This window comes from Pseudophryne corroboree, chromosome 6 (genome assembly GCF_028390025.1).
Source record: "Pseudophryne corroboree isolate aPseCor3 chromosome 6, aPseCor3.hap2, whole genome shotgun sequence".
NCBI lineage: Eukaryota > Metazoa > Chordata > Amphibia > Anura > Myobatrachidae > Pseudophryne > Pseudophryne corroboree.
In genome coordinates this window covers 826,761,786-826,780,712 of record NC_086449.1, presented here as the reverse complement: position 1 = coordinate 826,780,712, position 18,927 = coordinate 826,761,786, and the positions used below count along the sequence as shown (strand labels likewise).

Below are 18,927 nucleotides of genomic sequence, written 5' to 3'. Positions count from 1 at the left end.
TTATCGGTAAGTAAATTCTTATTTTTGCCATTATTTCTGGATCTGAAGAGGCTGGAAAGAGCTTTCAAAATGTCCCCTCGGAATTTCCAATAGAGTCTCGTGTTTTCCCAATCCCAGCGCTGAGTCTGCCATGTGATCAGTCACTATCAGTACGGGTAAAGGTATGATGTGTATATGTCATTGACAGCCCATAATTACCCCAGCAATTGGTGCTTCCCCCAACTCGGTCCCGGGACATCAGGGAAAAACCCAGCCGCCTGCACTTCTATGAGTTCGTCACAAGGTGGCAGCGCGGTTTCTAAAATAGACAAAACCAGATTTTCTGGAAATATTTTTAATGTAACAAAATCGACTACATTTTAGATTTTTTTTAATAGCTGGAGACAAAAATTCTCTTGGAGAAAGAAAAGTATTTTCTCTTCAACTTCAAAACAAGTTCTAGAATGCCTTAACATCTAACTACAAATAGGAATCCTAAAGTCACAGTCAATGTGGTTTTCTATTTCACATGTCAAACAACTATCGCCGTACAAAACGATATTTCAGTGTTCACGCTGCACGGTGAGGACACCCATCCACCCTATAGCTGAGCCAGTGATCAAGCCTATCATGAGGCACGTTGTGCCTCATGCCTCAGCTGTTACTAGTCATTAGATTGGCTCTTATCATGGTTGTTCCCAACGTGCAGGGACATGAATACAAGCAGGAATATGGTTATGGAAGTACGATTGATACCAGGCAGTACAGCGGAAGACAAATGGGACAGTATTGCCGAGAACAGAGTCACGTTCCACAAGATCTGATGCGGAGGTCAGGGTGGGGGATGGAGGGGCGCTGCTTAAAAATGACAAAAAAAAAAAACAATGGTCGCAGTTGTCCCTTTGGTAAAAAGTAAAAGTGAGGATGCGTCACCGTTTCCAGCTTTCGACCCTGCGGACTCCACATTCACCTCTGTATAAAGACACAAACAACGGATAAATGACCACTCATGTACACAGTTCTGCCATTAATAAATAGCCAATATTCCACGTCTCATGCTGACATGCTCAGATAATGTCGCCGCAGGGATAGCGTACGTGGTCACCGCCAGCAGTGCGTTCATACAGCTGCCTTACAGACAAACACGGACAGAGATCACCTGCGGCTCCCTAGAATGCCATGCTGGTAGTAGTAGTTCACCAAAAGCCAGAGGCTGTCTATGTGCGTTCTACACTAAGCTATGGCCGTCGCTTAAAGTAAAACACTTAGTATTATGTATAATAAGAGAAGGTGCTGTGGTTCGGGCTACAAGCCTGGGCTGGGTATGAAACACTCAGCAGATCAGTATAACGTTGGAGGGTTCCTCCCTCACACCCCCCATTCTGTGCATGGTGCAGCTGTACTCTGCTATATGGGGGATTGCCGGACTGAATGACAGACTGTTCCCACCATTGTTTCAGCAGTATCCAGTAAGAATGTCGGCATACACAAATGCCGACATGTTCATTATGTCAACATTGTACATGTCAAAATGCATATATTTAATTTTAATGCTACATTTAGGGTTAGAATAAAATAGTGATAAGTGCTGTGTGGGTGTCTCAGCTGCCGCCATATCCCTGCACCCCACTATAGTACCATACATGTGACCCCACTAATACACTGGCCCGGCCTCGGCTTTCAGACCCAGCGGACGTTACAGATCAGTCTCCTCTCACCACTAATGTGCTGCTATGGTCACAGGCACGTTCTATTGGTGGAAATATTCTCCGGAGCGATGCGTTGGGGATCCCTGGGCCTAGTCTGTGCACAGGATAGGGATCAGCATGGGGTTAGCGGCCGCTCCTTATACCCACCTGTCGGGTCAGAAGCTGTACATAGGACATGTAGTTCCTCTGGATGAAGGTCACAGCGGTGGAGAAGCAGTTCTGCAGTAAGCCGGGAATGTTGCGGCCGACTTTGCTGGTGAGATTCATGGCGACCGCCAGACAGGCCTTCTCCTGCTCAATGCCGGGTGGCAGCTTGTTCAGCACGGACTGCACGGCTGCTGCAAACCGCTGCACATAAAACACGCAATGGAATGTTCAGCTCAACACGCTACGGGCAGGAGATCTAAGCGCTACGCAGGGCGTATAAACAGGCGCACAACATACAGGGGGCACTGAGTGACTGTACTGTAAGCTGGAACATTACCCAAGGTCACAGACTGCTGCACATTAGGGTGGCCAGATTCATAGTGTGCTATCCTAAGGCTGCGACATTTACAGCGTACACACAGAGATATTCCCGGTGCCCTATAATGTCATAATGTGAGAGTTTCTCATCCAGGCCTTACCAAATGTAGAAAACCCCCAAAACCTGAACCACCTGAGTGAGATGTAGGTCAAAAGCACCCCCCTTCCCAAGTATGAAGCCACACAGTGCAAGTCTGATAAGCTGTCCAGCTCCTCTCTACTAACATGGCCGCCTGCCAGAGGTGTAACAGAAAGCATGTTATGATTTTCTTAGAGATACATATCTATATATATCTATATCTATCTATCTATCTATCTATCTATCTATCTATCTATCTATCCCCACCCAGGTCTCTACCAGAACGATTAAATATTATTTACTGTACGTAATGTATTAGAAGTCACCAAGACCATATACAGGTTGAGTTTCCCTTATCCAAAATGCTTGGGACCAGAGGTATTTTGGATATCAGATTTTTCCGTATTTTGGAATAATTGCATACCACAATGAGATATCATGGTGATGGGACCTACGTCTAAGCACAGAATGCATTTATGTTACATATACACCTTATACACACAGCCTGAAGGTCATTTTAGCCAATATTTTTTATAACTTTGTGCATTAAACAAAGTGGGATCAGTACTAAATACCGCCGGTCGGAATCCCGGCGGTCGAAATACCGACGCCGGAATCCCGACTACACAATCCCGACGGGGGTGGTGAGCGGAACGCAGCCCCTTGCGGGCTTGCTTTGCTCGCCACGCTGCGGGCACGGTGCCTCGCTACGCTCGGCACACTATTATATTCTCCCTCTATGGGTGTCGTGGACACCCACGGAGGGAGAATATGCCGGGATTGTGGCGGTCGGGATTCCGGCGTCGGTATTTCGACCGCCGGGATTCCGTCCGGCGGCATCTTGACCGCATCCCAACAAAGTGTGTGTACATTCACACAATTCATTTATGTTTCATATACACCTTATACACACAGCCTGAAGGTCATTTAATACAATTTCTCTGACGTCCTAGTGGATGCTGGGAACTCCGTAAGGACCATGGGGAATAGCGGCTCCGCAGGAGACTGGGCACAAAAGTAAAGCTTTAGGACTACCTGGTGTGCACTGGCTCCTCCCCCTATGACCCTCCTCCAAGCCTCAGTTAGATTTTTGTGCCCGGCCGAGAAGGGTGCACACTAGGGGCTCTCCTGAGCTTCTTAGTGAAAGTTTAGTTTTAGGTTTTTTTATTTTCAGTGAGACCTGCTGGCAACAGGCTCACTGCATCGAGGGACTAAGGGGAGAAGAAGCGAACTCACCTGCGTGCAGAGTGGATTGGGCTTCTTAGGCTACTGGACACCATTAGCTCCAGAGGGACGATCACAGGCCCAGCCTCGGAGCTCGGTCCCAGAGCCGCGCCGCCGGCCCCCTTACAGAGCCAGAAGCAAGAAGAGGTCCGGAAAATCGGCGGCAGAAGACATCCTGTCTTCACCAAGGTAGCGCACAGCACTGCAGCTGTGCGCCATTGCTCCTCAGCACACTTCACACTTCGGTCACTGAGGGTGCAGGGCGCTAGGGGGGGGCGCCCTGAGCAGCAATAAAAACACCTTGGCTGGCGAAAATACATCACATATAGCCCCCAGGGCTATATGGATGAATTTTAACCCCTGCCAGATTCCACAGAAAAACGGGAGAAAAGGCCGCCGAGAAGGGGGCGGAGCCTATCTCCTCAGCACACTGGCGCCATTTTCTCTCACAGCTCCGTTGGAGAGAAGCTCCCTGGCTCTCCCCTGCAGTTACTACACTACAGAAAGGGGTTAAAAAAAGAGAGGGGGGCACTAATTAGGCGCAGTATAACAATACAGCAGCTATAAGGGGAAAAACACTTATATAAGGTTATCCCTGTATATATATATATATAGCGCTCTGGTGTGTGCTGGCATACTCTCCCTCTGTCTCCCCAAAGGGCTAGTGGGGTCCTGTCCTCTATCAGAGCATTCCCTGTGTGTGTGCTGTGTGTCGGTACTTTGTGTCGACATGTATGAGGAGGAAAATGAGGTGGAGGCGGAGCAATTGCCTGTAACAGAGATGTCACCCTTTAGGGAGTCGACATCTGAGTGGATGAGCTTATGGAAGGAATTATGTGAGTCAGCTCTTTACAAAAGATTGATGACATGAGACAGCCGGCGACTCAGCCTGTGCCTGTCCAGGTGTCTCAAAAGCCATCAGGGGCTCTAAAACGCCCGTTACCGCAGATGGCAGATACAGACGCCGACACGGATACTGACTCCAGTGTCGACGATTAAGAGACGAATGTGACTTCCAGTAGGGCCACACGTTACATGATTGAGGCTATGGAAAATGTTTTTACACATTTCTGATAATACCAGTACCACTAAAAAGGGTATTATGTTGGGTGAGAAAAAAACTGCCTGTAGTTTTTCCTGCATCTGAGGAATTAAATGAAGTGTGTGATGATGCGTGGGTTTCCCCCGATAAAAACTGTTAATTCCTAAAAAGTTATTAGCATCATACCCCTTCCCGCCAGAGGATAGGGCACGTTGGGAAACACCCCTTAGGGTGAATAAAGCGCTCACACGCTTGTCTAAACAGGTGGCACTACCGTCCCCGGATACGGCCGCCCTTAAGGAACCTGCTGACAGAAAGCAGTAAAATATCCTAAAATGTATATACACTCACACGGGTGTGATACTGCGACCAGCAATCGCCTCAGCCTGGATGTGCAGTGCTGGGGTGGCTTGGTCGGATTCCCTGACTGACAATATTGATACCCTAGATAGGGACAGTATATTACTGACTATAGAGCATTTAAAAGATGCATTTCTATATATGCGTGATGCACAGAGGGATATTTGCCGACTGGCATCAAGAGTAAGTGCGCTGTCCATTTCTGCCAGAAGAGGGTTATGGACAAGACAGTGGTCAGGTGATGCTGATTCCAAAAGGCATATGGAAGTATCGCCTTATAAAAGGGAGGAGTTATTTGGGGTAGGTCTAACAGACCTGGTGGCCACGGCAACGGCTGGAAAATCCACATTTTTACCCCAGGTAGCCTCTCAACATAAGAAGACGCCGTATTATCAGGCGCAGTCCTTTGGGCCCCATAAGGACAAGCGGGCAAAAGGCTCCTCATTTCTGCCCCGTGGCAGAGGGAGAGGAAAAAGGCTGCAGCAAACAGCCAGTTCCCAGGAACAGAAGCCCTCTCCCGTTTTCTGCCAAGTCCTCAGCATGACGCTGGGGCTTTACAAGCGGACTCAGGCACGGTGGGGGCCCGTCTCAAAAATTTCAGCGTGCAGTGGGCTCACTCACAGGGGACCCCTGGATCCTTCAGGTGGTATCTCAGGGGTACAAATTGGAATTCGAGACGTCTCCCCTTCGCCGTTTTCCTAAAGTCTGCTTTACCGACGTCTCCCTCCGACAGGGAGGCGGTATGGGAAGCCATTCACAAGCTGTATTCCCAGCAGGTGATAATCAAGGTACCCCTCCTACAACAGGGAAAGGGGTATTATTCCACGCTGTTTGTGGTACCGAAGCCGGACGGCTCGGTGAGACCTAATTTAAATCTGAAATTCTTGAACACTTACATACAAAGGTTCAAATTCAAGATGGAGTCACTCAGAGCGGTGATGGCAAACCTGGAAGAAGGGGATTATATGGTGTCTCTGGACATCAAGGATGCTTATCTCCATGTCCCAATTTACCCTTCTCACCAAGGGTGCCTCAGGTTTGTGGTACAGAACTGTCACTATCAGTTTCAGACGCTGCCGTTTGATTTGTCCACGGCACCCCGGGTCTTTACCAAAGTAATGGCCGAAATGATGATACTCCTTCGAAGGAAGGGAGTTTTAATTATCCCTTACTTGGACGATCTCCGGATAAGGGCAAGATCCAGGGAACGGTTGGTAGTCGGGGTAGCACTATCTCAAGTAGTGTTGCGGCAGCACGGTTGGATTCTTAATATTCCAAAATCGCAGCTACTCCCGACGACTCGTCTTCTATTCCTAAGGATGATCTTGGACACAGTCCAGAAAAAGGTGTTTCTCCAGGAGGAGAAAGCCAGGGAGTTATCCGAACTAGTCAGAAACCTCCTAAAACCAGGCCAAGTGTCAGTGCAGCAGTGCACAAGGGTCCTGGGAAAAATGGTGGCTTCCTACGAAGCAATTCCATTCGGCAGATTCCATGCAAGAACTTTCCAGTGGGACCTGCTGGAAAAGTGGTCCGGATCACATCTTCAGATGCATCAGCGGATAACCCTGTCACCAAAGACAAGGGTGTCTCTCCTGTGGTGGTTGCAGAGTGCTCATCTTCTAGAGGGCGCAGATTCGGCATTCAGGACTGGGTCCTGGTGACCACGGATGCCAGCCTGCGAGGCTGGGGAGCAGTCACACAGGGAAGAAATTTCCAGGGCTTGTGGTCAAGCCTGGAGACATCACTTCACATAAATATCTTGGAGCTAAGGGCCATTTACAATGCCCTAAGCCAAGCAAGACCTCTACTTCAAGGTCAGCCGGTGCTGATCCAGTCGGACAACATCACGGCAGTCGCCCACGTAGAGAAGCTGCAAGGATTTTTCGCTGGGCGGAAAATCATGTGATAGCATTGTCAGCAGTGTTCATTCCGGGAGTGGACAACTGGGAAACAGACTTCCTCAGCAGAAGTCTTCCACATGATTGTAAACCGTTGGGAAAAACCAAAAGGTGGACATGATGGCGTCCCACCTAAACAAAAAATTGGACAGGTATTGCGCCAGGTCAAGGGACCCTCAGGCAATAGCTGTGGACGCTCTGGTAACACAGTGGGTGTACCAGTCAGTGTATGGGTTCCCTCCTCTTCCTGTCTTACCAAAAGTATTGAGAATTATAAGACGGAGGGGAGTAAGAACTATACTCGTGGCTCCGGATTGGCCAAGAAGGACTTGGTACCCGGAACTTCAAGAGATGCTCACGGAGGACCCGTGGCCTCTACCTCTAAGAAGGGACCTGCTCCATCAAGGACCCTATCTATTCCAAGACTTACCGCGGCTGCGTTTGACGGCAGGGCGGTTGAACGCCGGATCCTGAAGGAAAAAGGCATTCCGGATGAAGTCATCCCTACCCTGATCAAAGCCAGGAAGGATGTAACCGCAAAGCATTATCACCGCATTAGGCGAAAATATGTTGCGTGGTGCGAGGCCAGTAAGGCCCCGATGGAGGAATTTCAACTAGGTCGATTCCTGCATTTCCTGCAAACAGGAGTGTCTATGGGCCTAAAATTGGGGTCCATTAAGGTTCAAATTTCGGCCCTGTCAATTTTCTTCCAGAAAGAACTAGCTTCAGTTCCTGAAGTTCAGACGTTTGTAAAAGGGGTACTGCATATACAGCCTCCTTTTGTGCCTCCAGTGGCACCTTGGGATCTCAATGTAGTTTTGGGGTTCCTAAAGTCATAATGGTTTGAACCACTTGAATCTGTGGAGTTAAAATATCTCACATGGAAAATGGTCATGCTGTTGGCCCTGGCCTAGGCCAGGCGCGTGTCAGAATTGGCGGCTTTATCCTGTAAAAGCCCTTATCTGATCTTCCATTCAGACAGGGCGGAATTGAGGACTCGTCCTCATTTTCTCCCTAAGGTGGTTTCAGCGTTTCATCTGGACCAACCTATTGTGGTACCTGCGGCTACTAGTGACTTGGAGGACTCCAAGTTGTTGGACATAGTCAGGGCCCTGAAAATATATGTTTCCAGGACAGCTGGAGTCAGAAAATCTGACTCGCTGTTTATCCTGTATGCACCCAACAAGCTGGGTGCTCCTGCTTCTAAGCAGACTATTGCTCGTTGGATGTGTAGTACAATTCTGCTTGCACATTCTGTGGCGGGCCTGCCACAGCCAAAATCTGTAAAAGCCCATTCCACAAGGAAGGTGGGCTCATCTTGGGCGGCTGCCCGAGGGGTCTCGACTTTACAACTTTGCCGAGCAGCTATTTGGTCAGGGGCAAATACGTTTGCTAAATTCTACAAATTTGATACCCTGGCTGAGGAGGACCTTGAGTTCTCTCATTCGGTGCTGCAGAGTCATCCGCACTCTCCCGCCCGTTTGGGAGCTTTGGTATAATCCCCATGGTCCTTACGGAGTTCCCAGCATCCACTAGGACGTCAGAGAAAATAAGAATTTACTTACCGATAATTCTATTTCTCGTAGTCCGTAGTGGATGCTGGGCGCCCATCCCAAGTGCGGATTGTCTGCAATACTTGTACATAGTTATTGTTAACTAAATCGGGTTACTGTTGTTGTGAGCCATCTATCCAGAGGCTCCTCTGTTATCATGCTGTTAACTGGGTTCAGATCACAGGTTGTACGGTGTGATTGGTGTGGCTGGTATGAGTCTTACCCGGGATTCATAAATCCTTCCTTATTGTGTCAGCTCGTCCGGGCACAGTATCCTAACTGAGGCTTGGAGGAGGGTCATAGGGGGAGGAGCCAGTGCACACCAGGTAGTCCTAAAGCTTTACTTTTGTGCCCAGTCTCCTGCGGAGCCGCTATTCCCCATGGTCCTTACGGAGTTCCCAGCATCCACTACGGACTACGAGAAATAGAATTATCGGTAAGTAAATTCTTATTATTTTTAATAACTTTGTGTATTAAACAAAGTTTGTGTACATTGAATCATCAAAAAACAAAGGTTTCACTATCTCACTCAAAAAAGTCTGTATTTCGGAATATTCCGTATTTCGGAATATTTGGATATGGGATACTCAACCTGTATACATATAAGTAAGAGGCTGTCTGCTGAATGCTTCTATACAGGTCACAGAGAGAGGCGGCGTATATTGGCCCTCATTCCGAGTTGATCGCTCGCAAGGCGAATGTAGCAGAGTTACACACGCTAAGCCGCCGCCTACTGGGAGTGAATCTTAGCTTCTTAAATGTGCGACCGATGTATGCGCAATATTGCGATTACAAACGAGTTAGCAGTTTTTGAGTAGCTTCAGACTTACTCTGCCTGTGCGATCAGTTCAGTGCTTTTCGGTCCTGGCTGACGTCATAAACACACCCAGCGTTCGCCCAGGCACACCCACCGTTTCCCCGGCCACTCCTGCGTTTTCTCCGGAAACGGTAGCGTTTCCAGCCACACGCCCCTAAAACGCCGTGCATCCGCCCAGTAACACCCATTTCCTGTCAATCACAATGCGAACGTCGGAGCGATGAAAAAGCCGTGATTAAACTTACTTTCTTCATAGTAAAGTTACTTGGCGCAGTCGCAGTGCGAACATTGCGCATGCGCACTAAGAGAATTCTCACTGCGATGCGATGAAAATCTCCGAGCGAACAACTCGGAATGAGGGCCATTATCCAGAATCATTTACATTACGGCTGCATTATTCTCTATAAAATCACAGGTTGTTCTAGTAGCACCACAGTGATGACATCAGAACTCTCTGATTATACAGATATTATAAATAATGACATCACTCCTGTCCCCGGCGTTATACTCACGTCCTCCGTCAGCGATTCATTCAGAATGTCGTTAATTAGGGTCTCTATCACCTTCGGGTCTATCATCCCTTCCCGCTCAAACTGGTCGCCCATCTGTGCCAGCTGAGCGCCAATTCTGCGCAGAAGATCCTCATCCACATCCGGCGATCCCTCTGGGGAGAGAGGAGACATGAGGCGGCTGCGGCAGACTTTATTATTTAATATTACTTATTAACCTTAAAATAAGAATTTACTTACCGATAATTCTATTTCTCGTAGTCCGTAGTGGATGCTGGGGACTCCGTAAGGACCATGGGGAATAGCGGCTCCGCAGGAGACTGGGCACATCTAAAGAAAGCTTTAGGACTACCTGGTGTGCACTGGCTCCTCCCCCTATGACCCTCCTCCAAGCCTCAGTTGGGATACTGTGCCCGGACGAGCGTACACAATAAGGAAGGATTTTGAATCCCGGGTAAGACTCATACCAGCCACACCTATCACACCGTACAACCTGTGATCTGTACCCAGTTAACAGCATGATAACAGAGGAGCCTCTAGAAAAGATGGCTCACTACAGCAATAACCCGATTTTTTGGTAACAATAACTATGTACCAGTATTGCAGACAATCCGCACTTGGGATGGGCGCCCAGCATCCACTACGGACTACGAGAAATAGAATTATCGGTAAGTAAATTCTTATTTTCTCTGACGTCCTAGTGGATGCTGGGGACTCCGTAAGGACCATGGGGATTATACCAAAGCTCCCAAACGGGCGGGAGAGTGCGGATGACTCTGCAGCACCAAATGAGAGAACTCCAGGTCCTCCTCAGCCAGGGTATCAAATTTGTAGAATTTTACAAACGTATTTGCTACTGACCAAGTAGCTGCTCGGCAAAGTTGTAAAGCCGAGACCCCTCGGGCAGCCGCCCAAGATGAGCCCACCTTCCTTGTGGAATGGGCTTTTACAGATTTTGGCTGTGGCAGGCCTGCCACAGAATGTGCAAGCTGAATTGTACTACAAATCCAACGAGCAATAGCCTGCTTAGAAGCAGGAGCACCCAGCTTGTTGGGTGCATACAGAATAAACAACGAGTCAGATTTTCTGACTCCAGCCGTCCTGGAAACCTATATTTCCAGGGCTCTGACAACGTCTAGCAACTTGGAGTCCTCCAAGTCCCTAGTAGCCGCAGGCACCACAATAGGTTTATTCAGGTGAAACGCTGAAAACCACCTTAGGGATGAACTGAGGACAAGTCCTCAATTCCGCCCTGTCCGAATGGAAAATCAGATGAGGGCTTTTACAGGATAAAGCCGCCAATTCTGACACGCACCTGGCCCAGGCCAGGGCCAACAGCATGACCACTTTCCATGTGAGATATTTTAACTCCACATATTTAAGTGGTTCAAACCAATGTGACTTTTGGAACCCAAAAACTACATTTAGATCCCAAGGTGCCACTGGAGGCACAAAAGGAGGCTGTATATACAGTACCCCTTTCACAAACGTCTGAACTTCAGGGACTGAAGCTAGTTCTTTTTGGAAGAAAATTGACAGGGACGAAATTTGAACCTTAATGGACCCCCATTTCAGGCCCATAGACACTCCTGTTTGCAGGAAATGTAGGAATCTACCTAGTTGAAAAATTCCTCCGTCGGGGCCTTACTGGCCTCGCACCACGCAACATATTTTCGCCAAATGCGGTGATAATGTTTTGCGGTTATATCTTTCCTGGCTTTGATCAGGATAGGAATGACTTCATCCGGAATGCCTTTCTCCTTCAGGATCCGGCGTTCAACCGCCATGCCGTCAAACGCAGCCGCGGTAAGTCTTGGAACAGACAGGGTCCTTGCTGGAGCAGGTCCCTTCTTTGAGGTAGAGGCCACGGATCCTCCGTGAGCATCTCTTGAAGTTCCGGTTACCAAGTCCTTCTTGGCCAATCCGGAGCCACGAATATAGTGCTTACTCCTCTCCATCTTATAATTCTCAGTACCTTGGGTATGAGAGGCAGAGGAGGGAACACATACACTGACTGGTACACCCACTGTGTTACCAGAGCGTCCACAGCTATTGCCTGAGGGTCCCTTGACCTGGCGCAATACTTGTCGAGTTTTATAAACATGTGGAAGACTTCTGGGTGAAGTCCCCACTCTCCCGGGTGGAGGTCGTGTCTGCTGAGGAAGTCTGCTTCCCAGTTGTCCACTCCCGGAATGAATACTGCTGACAGTGCTATCACATGATTTTCCACCCAGCGAAGAATCCTTGCAGCTTCTGCCATTGCCCCCCTGCTTCTTGTGTCACCCTGTCTGTTTACGTGGGTGACTGCCGTGATGTTGTCCGAATGGATCAACTCCGGGTGACCTTGAAGCAGAGGTCTTGCTGAGCTTAGAGCATTGTAAATGGCCCTTAGCTTCAGGATATTTATGTGAAGTGATGTCTCCAGGCTTGACCATAAGCTCTGGAAATTCCTTCCCTGTGTGACTGCTCCCCAGCCTCGCAGGCTGGGATCCGTGGTCACCAGGACCCAGTCCTGAATGTGCGTCCCTCTAGAAGATGAGCACTCTGCAACCACCACAGGAGAGACACCCTTGTGCTTGTTGACAGGGTTATCCGCTGATGCATCTGAAGATGCGACCCCGACCATTTGTCCAGCAGGTCCCACTGGAAAGTTCTCGCGTGGAATCTGCCGAATGGGATTGCTTCGTAGGAAGCCACCGTTTTTCCCAGAACCATTTCATTGATGTACTGAGACTTGGCTCGGTTATAGGAGGTTCCCGACTAGCTTGGATAACTCCCTGACTTTCTCCTCCGGGAGAAACACCTTTTTCTGGACTGTGTCCAGGATCATCCCTAGGAAACAGAAGACGAGTCGTCGGAATCAGCTGCGATTTAGGAATATTGAGAATCCAATCGTGCTGCCGCAACACTACCTGAGATAGTGCTACACCGACCTCCAACTGTTCCCTGGATCTTACCCTTATCAGGGAATCGTCCAAGTAAGGGATAACTAAAATTCCCTTCCTTCGAAGGAGTATCATAATTTCGGTCATTACCTTGGTAAAGACCCGGGGTGCCGTGGTCTGAAACTGATAGTGACAGTTCTGTACCATAAACCTGAGGTACCCTTGGTGAGAAGGGTAAATTGGGACATGAAGGTAAGCATCCTTGATGTCCCGAGACATCATGTAGTCCCCTTCTTCCAGGTTCGCAATCACTGCTCTGAGTGACTCAATCTTGAATTTGAACCTCCGTATGTAAGTGTTCAAGATTTTAGATTTAGAATTGGTCTCACCGAGCCGTCCGGCTTCGGTACCACAACAGTGTGGAATAATACCCCGTTCCCTGTTGCAGGAGGGGTACCTTGATTATCACCTGCTGGGAATACAGCTTGTGAATGGCTTCCAAAACTGCCTCCCTGTCAGAAGGAGACATCGGTAAAGCCGACTTTAGGAAACGGCGAGGGGGAGACGTCTCGAATTCCAATTTGTACCCCTGAGATATCACCTGAAGGATCCAGGGGTCTACTTGCGAGTGAGCCCACTGCGCGCTGAAATTCATTGAGACGGGCCCCCACCGTGCCTGATTCTGCTTGTAAAGCCCCAGCGTCATACTGAGGGCTTGGCAGAGGCGGGAGAGGGCTTCTGTTCCTGGGAACTGGCTGATTTCTGCAGCCTTTTTCCTCTCCCTCTGTCACGGGGCAGAAATGAGGAACCTTTTGCCCGCTTGCCCACGAAAAGACTGCGCCTGATAATACGGCGTCTTCTTATGTTGAGAGGCGACCTGGGGTACAAACGTGGATTTCCCAGCTGTTGCCGTGGCCACCAGGTCTGAAAGACCGACCCCAAATAACTCCTCCCCTTAATAAGGCAATACTTCCAAATGCCGTTTGGAATCCGCATCACCTGACCACTGTCGTGTCCATAACCCTCTACTGGCAGAAATGGACAACGCACTTAGACTTGATGCCAGTCGGCAAATATTCCGCTGTGCATCACGCATATATAGAAATGCATCTTTTAAATGCTCTATAGGCAATAATATACTGTCCCTATCTAGGGTATCAATATTTTCAGTCAGGGAATCCGACCACGCCAACCCAGCACTGCACATCCAGGCTGAGGCGATTGCTGGTCGCAGTATAACACCAGTATGTGTGTAAATACATTTTAGGATACCCTCCTGCTTTCTATCAGCAGGATCCTTAAGGGCGGCCATCTCAGGAGAGGGTAGAGCCCTTGTTCTTACAAGTGTGTGAGCGCTTTATCCACCCTAGGGGGTGTTTCCCAACGCACCCTAACCTCTGGCGGGAAAGGATATAATGCCAATAACATTTTAGAAATTATCAGTTGTTATCGGGGGAAACCCACGCATCATCACACACCTCATTTAATTTCTCAGATTCAGGAAAACTACAGGTAGTTTTTCCTCACCGAACATAATACCCCTTTTTGGTGGTACTCGTATTATCAGAAATGTGTAAAAAATTTTCATTGCCTCAATCATGTAACGCAGGCATTCCCAACCGCGGTCCTCAAGGCACACCAACAGTGCAGGTTTTAGTGATATCCAGGCTTCAGCACAGGTGACTTAATTAGTAGCTCAGTTATTTTGATTTAACCATCTGTGCTGAAGCCTGGATATAACTAAAACCTGCACTGTTGGTGTGCCTTGAGGACCGTGGTTGGGAATGCCTGATGTAACGTGTGGCCCTACTGGAAGTCACATTTGTCTCTTCACCGTCGACACGAGTTAGTATCCGTGTCGGCGTCTATATCTGCCATCTGAGGTAACGGGCGCTTTAGAGCCCCTGACGGCCTATGAGACGTCTGGACAGGCACAAGCTGAGGAGACGTCTGGACAGGCACAAGCTGAGTAGCCGGCTGTCTCATGTCAACCACTGTCTTTTATACAGAGCTGACACTGTCACGTAATTCCTTCCAACAGTTCATCCACTCAGGTGTCGACCCCCTAGGGGGTGACATCACTATTACAGGCAATCTGCTCCGTCTCCACATCATTTTTCTCCTCATACATGTCGACACAAACGTACCGACACACAGCACACACACAGGGAATGCTCTGATAGAGGACAGGACCCCACTAGCCCTTTGGGGAGACAGAGGGAGAGTTTGCCAGCACACACCAGAGCGCTATATATATATACAGGGATAACCTTATATAAGTGTTTTTCCCCTTATAGCTGCTGTATTTTTAATACTGCGCGTAATTAGTGCCCCCCTCTCTTTTTTAACCCTTTCTGTAGTGTAGTGACTGCAGGGGAGAGCCAGGGAGCTTCCCTCCAACGGAGCTGTGAGGGAAAATGGCGCCAGTGTGCTGAGGAGATAGGCTCCGCCCCCTTCTCGGCGGCCTTATCTCCCGTTTTTCTGTGTATTCTGGCAGGGGTTAAATTCATCCATATAGCCCAGGAGCTATATGTGATGCATTTTTTTGCCATCCAAGGTGTTTTTATTGCGTCTCAGGGTGCCCCCCCCCAGCGCCCAGCACCCTCAGTGACCGGAGTGTGAAGTGTGCTGAGAGCAATGGCGCACAGCTGCAGTGCTGTGCGCTACCTTGTTGAAGACAGGACGTCTTCTGCCGCCGATTTTCCGGACCTCTTCTGTCTTCTGGCTCTGTAAGGGGGCCGGCGGCGCGACTCTGGGACCTATCCATGGCTGGGCCTGTGATCGGTCCCTCTGGAGCTAATGTCCAGTAGCCTAAGAAGCCCAATCCACTCTGCACGCAGGTGAGTTCGCTTCTTCTCCCCTTAGTCCCTCGATGCAGTGAGCCTGTTGCCAGCAGGTCTCACTGAACATAAAAAACCTAAAACTAAACTTTTCACTAAGCAGCTCAGGAGAGCCACCTAGTGTGCACCCTTCTCGTTCGGGCACAAAAATCTAACTGAGGCTTGGAGGAGGGTCATAGGGGGAGGAGCCAGTGCACACCAGGTAGTTCTAAAGCTTTACTTTTGTGCCCAGTCTCCTGCGGAGCCGCTATTCCCCATGGTCCTTACGGAGTCCCCAGCATCCACTTAGGACGTTCGAGAAATTATTATATACACTGCTCAAAAAAATAAAGGGAACACTAAAATAACACATCCTAGATCTGAATGAATGAAATATTTTTATTAAATACTTTGTTCTTTACATAATTGAATGTGCTGACAACAAAACCACACAAACATTATCAATGGAAATCAAATTTATTAACCCATGGAGGTCTGGATTTGGAGTCACCCTCAAAATTAAAGTGGAAAAACACTACAGGCTGATCCAACTTTGATGTAATGTCCTTAAAACAAGTCAAAATGAGGCTCAGTAGTGTGTGTGGCCTCCACGTGCCTGTATGACCTCCCTACAACGCCTGGGCATGCTCCTGATGAGGTAGCGGATGGTCTCCTGAGGGATCTCCTCCCAGACCTGGACTAAAGCATCCGCCAACTCCTGGACAGTCTGTGGAGTTGGTGGATGGAGCGAGACATGATGTCCCAGATGTGCTCAATTGGATTCAGGTCTGGGGAATGGGCGGGCCAGTCCATAGCATCAATGCCTTCGTCTTGCAGGAACTGCTGACACACTCCAGCCACATGAGGTCTAGCATTGTCTTACATTAGGAGGAACCCAGGGACAACCGCACCAGCATATGGTCTCACAAGGGGTCTGAGGATCTCATCTCGGTACCTAATGGCAGTCAGGCTACCTCTGGCGGGCACATGGAGGGCTGTGCGGCCCCCCAAAGAAATGCCACCCCACACCATTACTGACCCACTGCCAAACCGGTCATGCTGGAGGATGTTGCAGGCAGCAGAACGTTCTCCTTGGCGTCTCCAGACTCTGTCACGTCTGTCACATGTGCTCAGTGAGAACCTGCTTTCATCTGTGAAGAGCACAGGGCGCCAGTGGCGAATTTGCCAATCTTGGTGTTCTCTGGCAAATGCCAAACATCCTGCACGGTGTTGGGCTGTAAGCACAACCCCCACCTGTGGACATCGGGCCCTCATACCACCCTCATGGAGTCTGTTTCTGATCGTTTGAGTAGACACATGCACATTTGTGGCTTGCTGGAGGTCATTTTGCAGGGCTCTGGCAGTGCTCCTCCTGTTCCTCCTTGCACAAAGGCGGAGGTAGCGGTCCTGCTGCTGAGTTGTTGCCCTCCTACGGCCTCCTCCACGTCTCCTGATGTACTGGCCTGTCTCCTGGTAGCGCCTCCATGCTCTGGACACTACGCTGACAGACACAGCAAACCTTCTTGCCACAGCTCGCATTGATGTGCCATCCTGGATGAGCTACACTACCTGAGCCACTTGTGTGGGTTGTAGGGAGGTCATACAGGCACGTGGAGGCCACATACACTACTGAGCCTCATTTTGACTTGTTTTAAAGACATTACATCAAAGTTGGATCAGCCTGTAGTGAGTTTTTCCATTTTAATTTTGAGGGTGACTCCAAATCCAGACCTCCATGGGTTAATAAATTTGATTTCCATTGATAATTTTTGTGTGATTTTGTTGTCAGCTCATTCAACTATGTAAAGAACAAAGTATTTATTAAGAATATTTCATTCATTCAGATCTAGGATGTGTTATTTTAGTGTTCCCTTTATTTTTTTGAGCAGTGTATATATATATATATATATATATATATATATATATATATATATCACCGCTTCCTCCCTCCCCTGCGCATCTGTGCATGATGCAGCCACAACTGAACAGCAGACACATATAGAACAGTATACACGCTATAGTTGTACCGGGAGAAATTGATGTGATGGTCGCATGGCCGTCTGTCTCCAAGTCGCCGTCACCGTCTATACAATGCGCCAAAGCCTTCAGCTGCTCCTGGTACTCAGCGTCCGAAGTCTTCTGATACTCCAGGAAGGAGATGAAGATCCGTTCCACTGACATGGCGTGTTATCCGATGTCTGTAAGAGGGGACATGTACACCACTCATGTCTATACATAGCGAAGGTGTGGCCCCCATAGAGACATTCTGTGGCCCTCCCGCCCGCTGATCTTACTAAGTCGAAGTTCTGAAGGGAATTATTGCTTGGAGTAACACCGGCCCTGGTGAAATGGCCACTAGGGGGGCGCTGTTCCACTGCAACCTGGGAATGAGATCTCAGGGTCAGGGATCAGGGTGGCAGTTTCCACTCATTATAAATTCACATACGCCCAGCGATATATTCTACGACATAACACGTGTAACATACAAGTAATGCAGGATGGATCTATCACTCCATGATTCACCTTACAGCGGCTCCCCGCCTCTATGACGCCCTCACAGCTGCTGCGCAGTACGGGTGGTGGCCAAAGCTTATTGTTTGTCGTATCCAAGGGCCATGCATGGAAACAAATGTATAGATAAAGCAACAGGAAGGGTTCCCCTTTAATTGTGCCCCCTGTGTGTCCTCGGTTATGTTCTGGTGGGGCCTGTTTTCTGATGACAGACAGATACGTTTCTTACACCCCCCCTCCACCAACAGCCCAAATACTCCTGATATATTTATCATTGTAACGTAGGGTACGTCTCTACAGTATACATATATCATATATGAATATACACACATACTGTATATCAGTGGTCATGGGATGAAGCTGGCTGGTAGGGTACTATGCACCGGGGCGGGGCCAGTGATGTCACAGCGGCCCAAATGTCTGCACTCCCAGCTTTTCTACCTGTATCAGACACTGTCTTATAGATATGGGAGGAGCCTCAGATGTCTATAAATGGGGGGGGGGGGGCTGCACTGGGATGACAGGGTGACACTGAACAGTGCACTTTGCCTGCAGGGTTCATATCTGACAATGTTCATCTAGAATCACACTGGTGCAGTTGTATCATAGGGAAAGTTTTAGCAGCACCCAGACTGACACATTATCAACCACAAACCTCACCAGCCACAATGACAGGGGGGAGGGTACAGGAGGGGGTGCACAGAGCCGGGTCGCTGACCAAGAACGGTTCCCCCAACAATGGGATGACTTCCAGTCACTCCCCCGGATCCAACCATCGCACTAAAATGCTAAACCTGTAGGTGGGCCCGCTCTGTGTACCCCAGATACAAGTTTTCCAGGCGGTGTGTGGAAACATTAACCAACCAGACGGACGCTGCAAAAGCCGCTGTGGGATATTTACATATGCAACTGACCAAAGCAGCCAATCAGGTTCCAGCTGTCATTTATCCAGCGCAGACTAGAAAATAAAAGGAAACTACTCACTGGGTGCTAGGTGCAAATCGCCTTTCCTAACAG

General features: G+C 48.9%; 1 protein-coding gene across 3 annotated transcripts in view; it reads right to left on the bottom strand.

The window, feature by feature from the left end:
- Positions 1 to 318: 318 nt before the first annotated feature.
- Positions 319 to 18,927, bottom strand: part of LOC134933820 (BH3-interacting domain death agonist-like) — a 41,860-nt gene continuing 23,251 nt past the window's right edge. For 2 of the 3 annotated variants that reach the window (XM_063929310.1, XM_063929309.1), the window contains exons 2-5: positions 17,427 to 17,597; positions 9,699 to 9,850; positions 1,836 to 2,036; positions 319 to 951 (exon numbers count right to left, since the gene is read on the bottom strand). In XM_063929310.1, the coding sequence (XP_063785380.1) occupies positions 946 to 951; positions 1,836 to 2,036; positions 9,699 to 9,850; positions 17,427 to 17,580 (513 nt within the window). In that variant the 5' untranslated portion in view covers positions 17,581 to 17,597 and the 3' untranslated portion in view covers positions 319 to 945. Of the gene's footprint in view, positions 952 to 1,835; positions 2,037 to 9,698; positions 9,851 to 17,426; positions 17,598 to 17,693; positions 17,719 to 18,927 lie in introns of those variants that run through there. The other variant, XM_063929311.1, reaches the window with a different exon arrangement.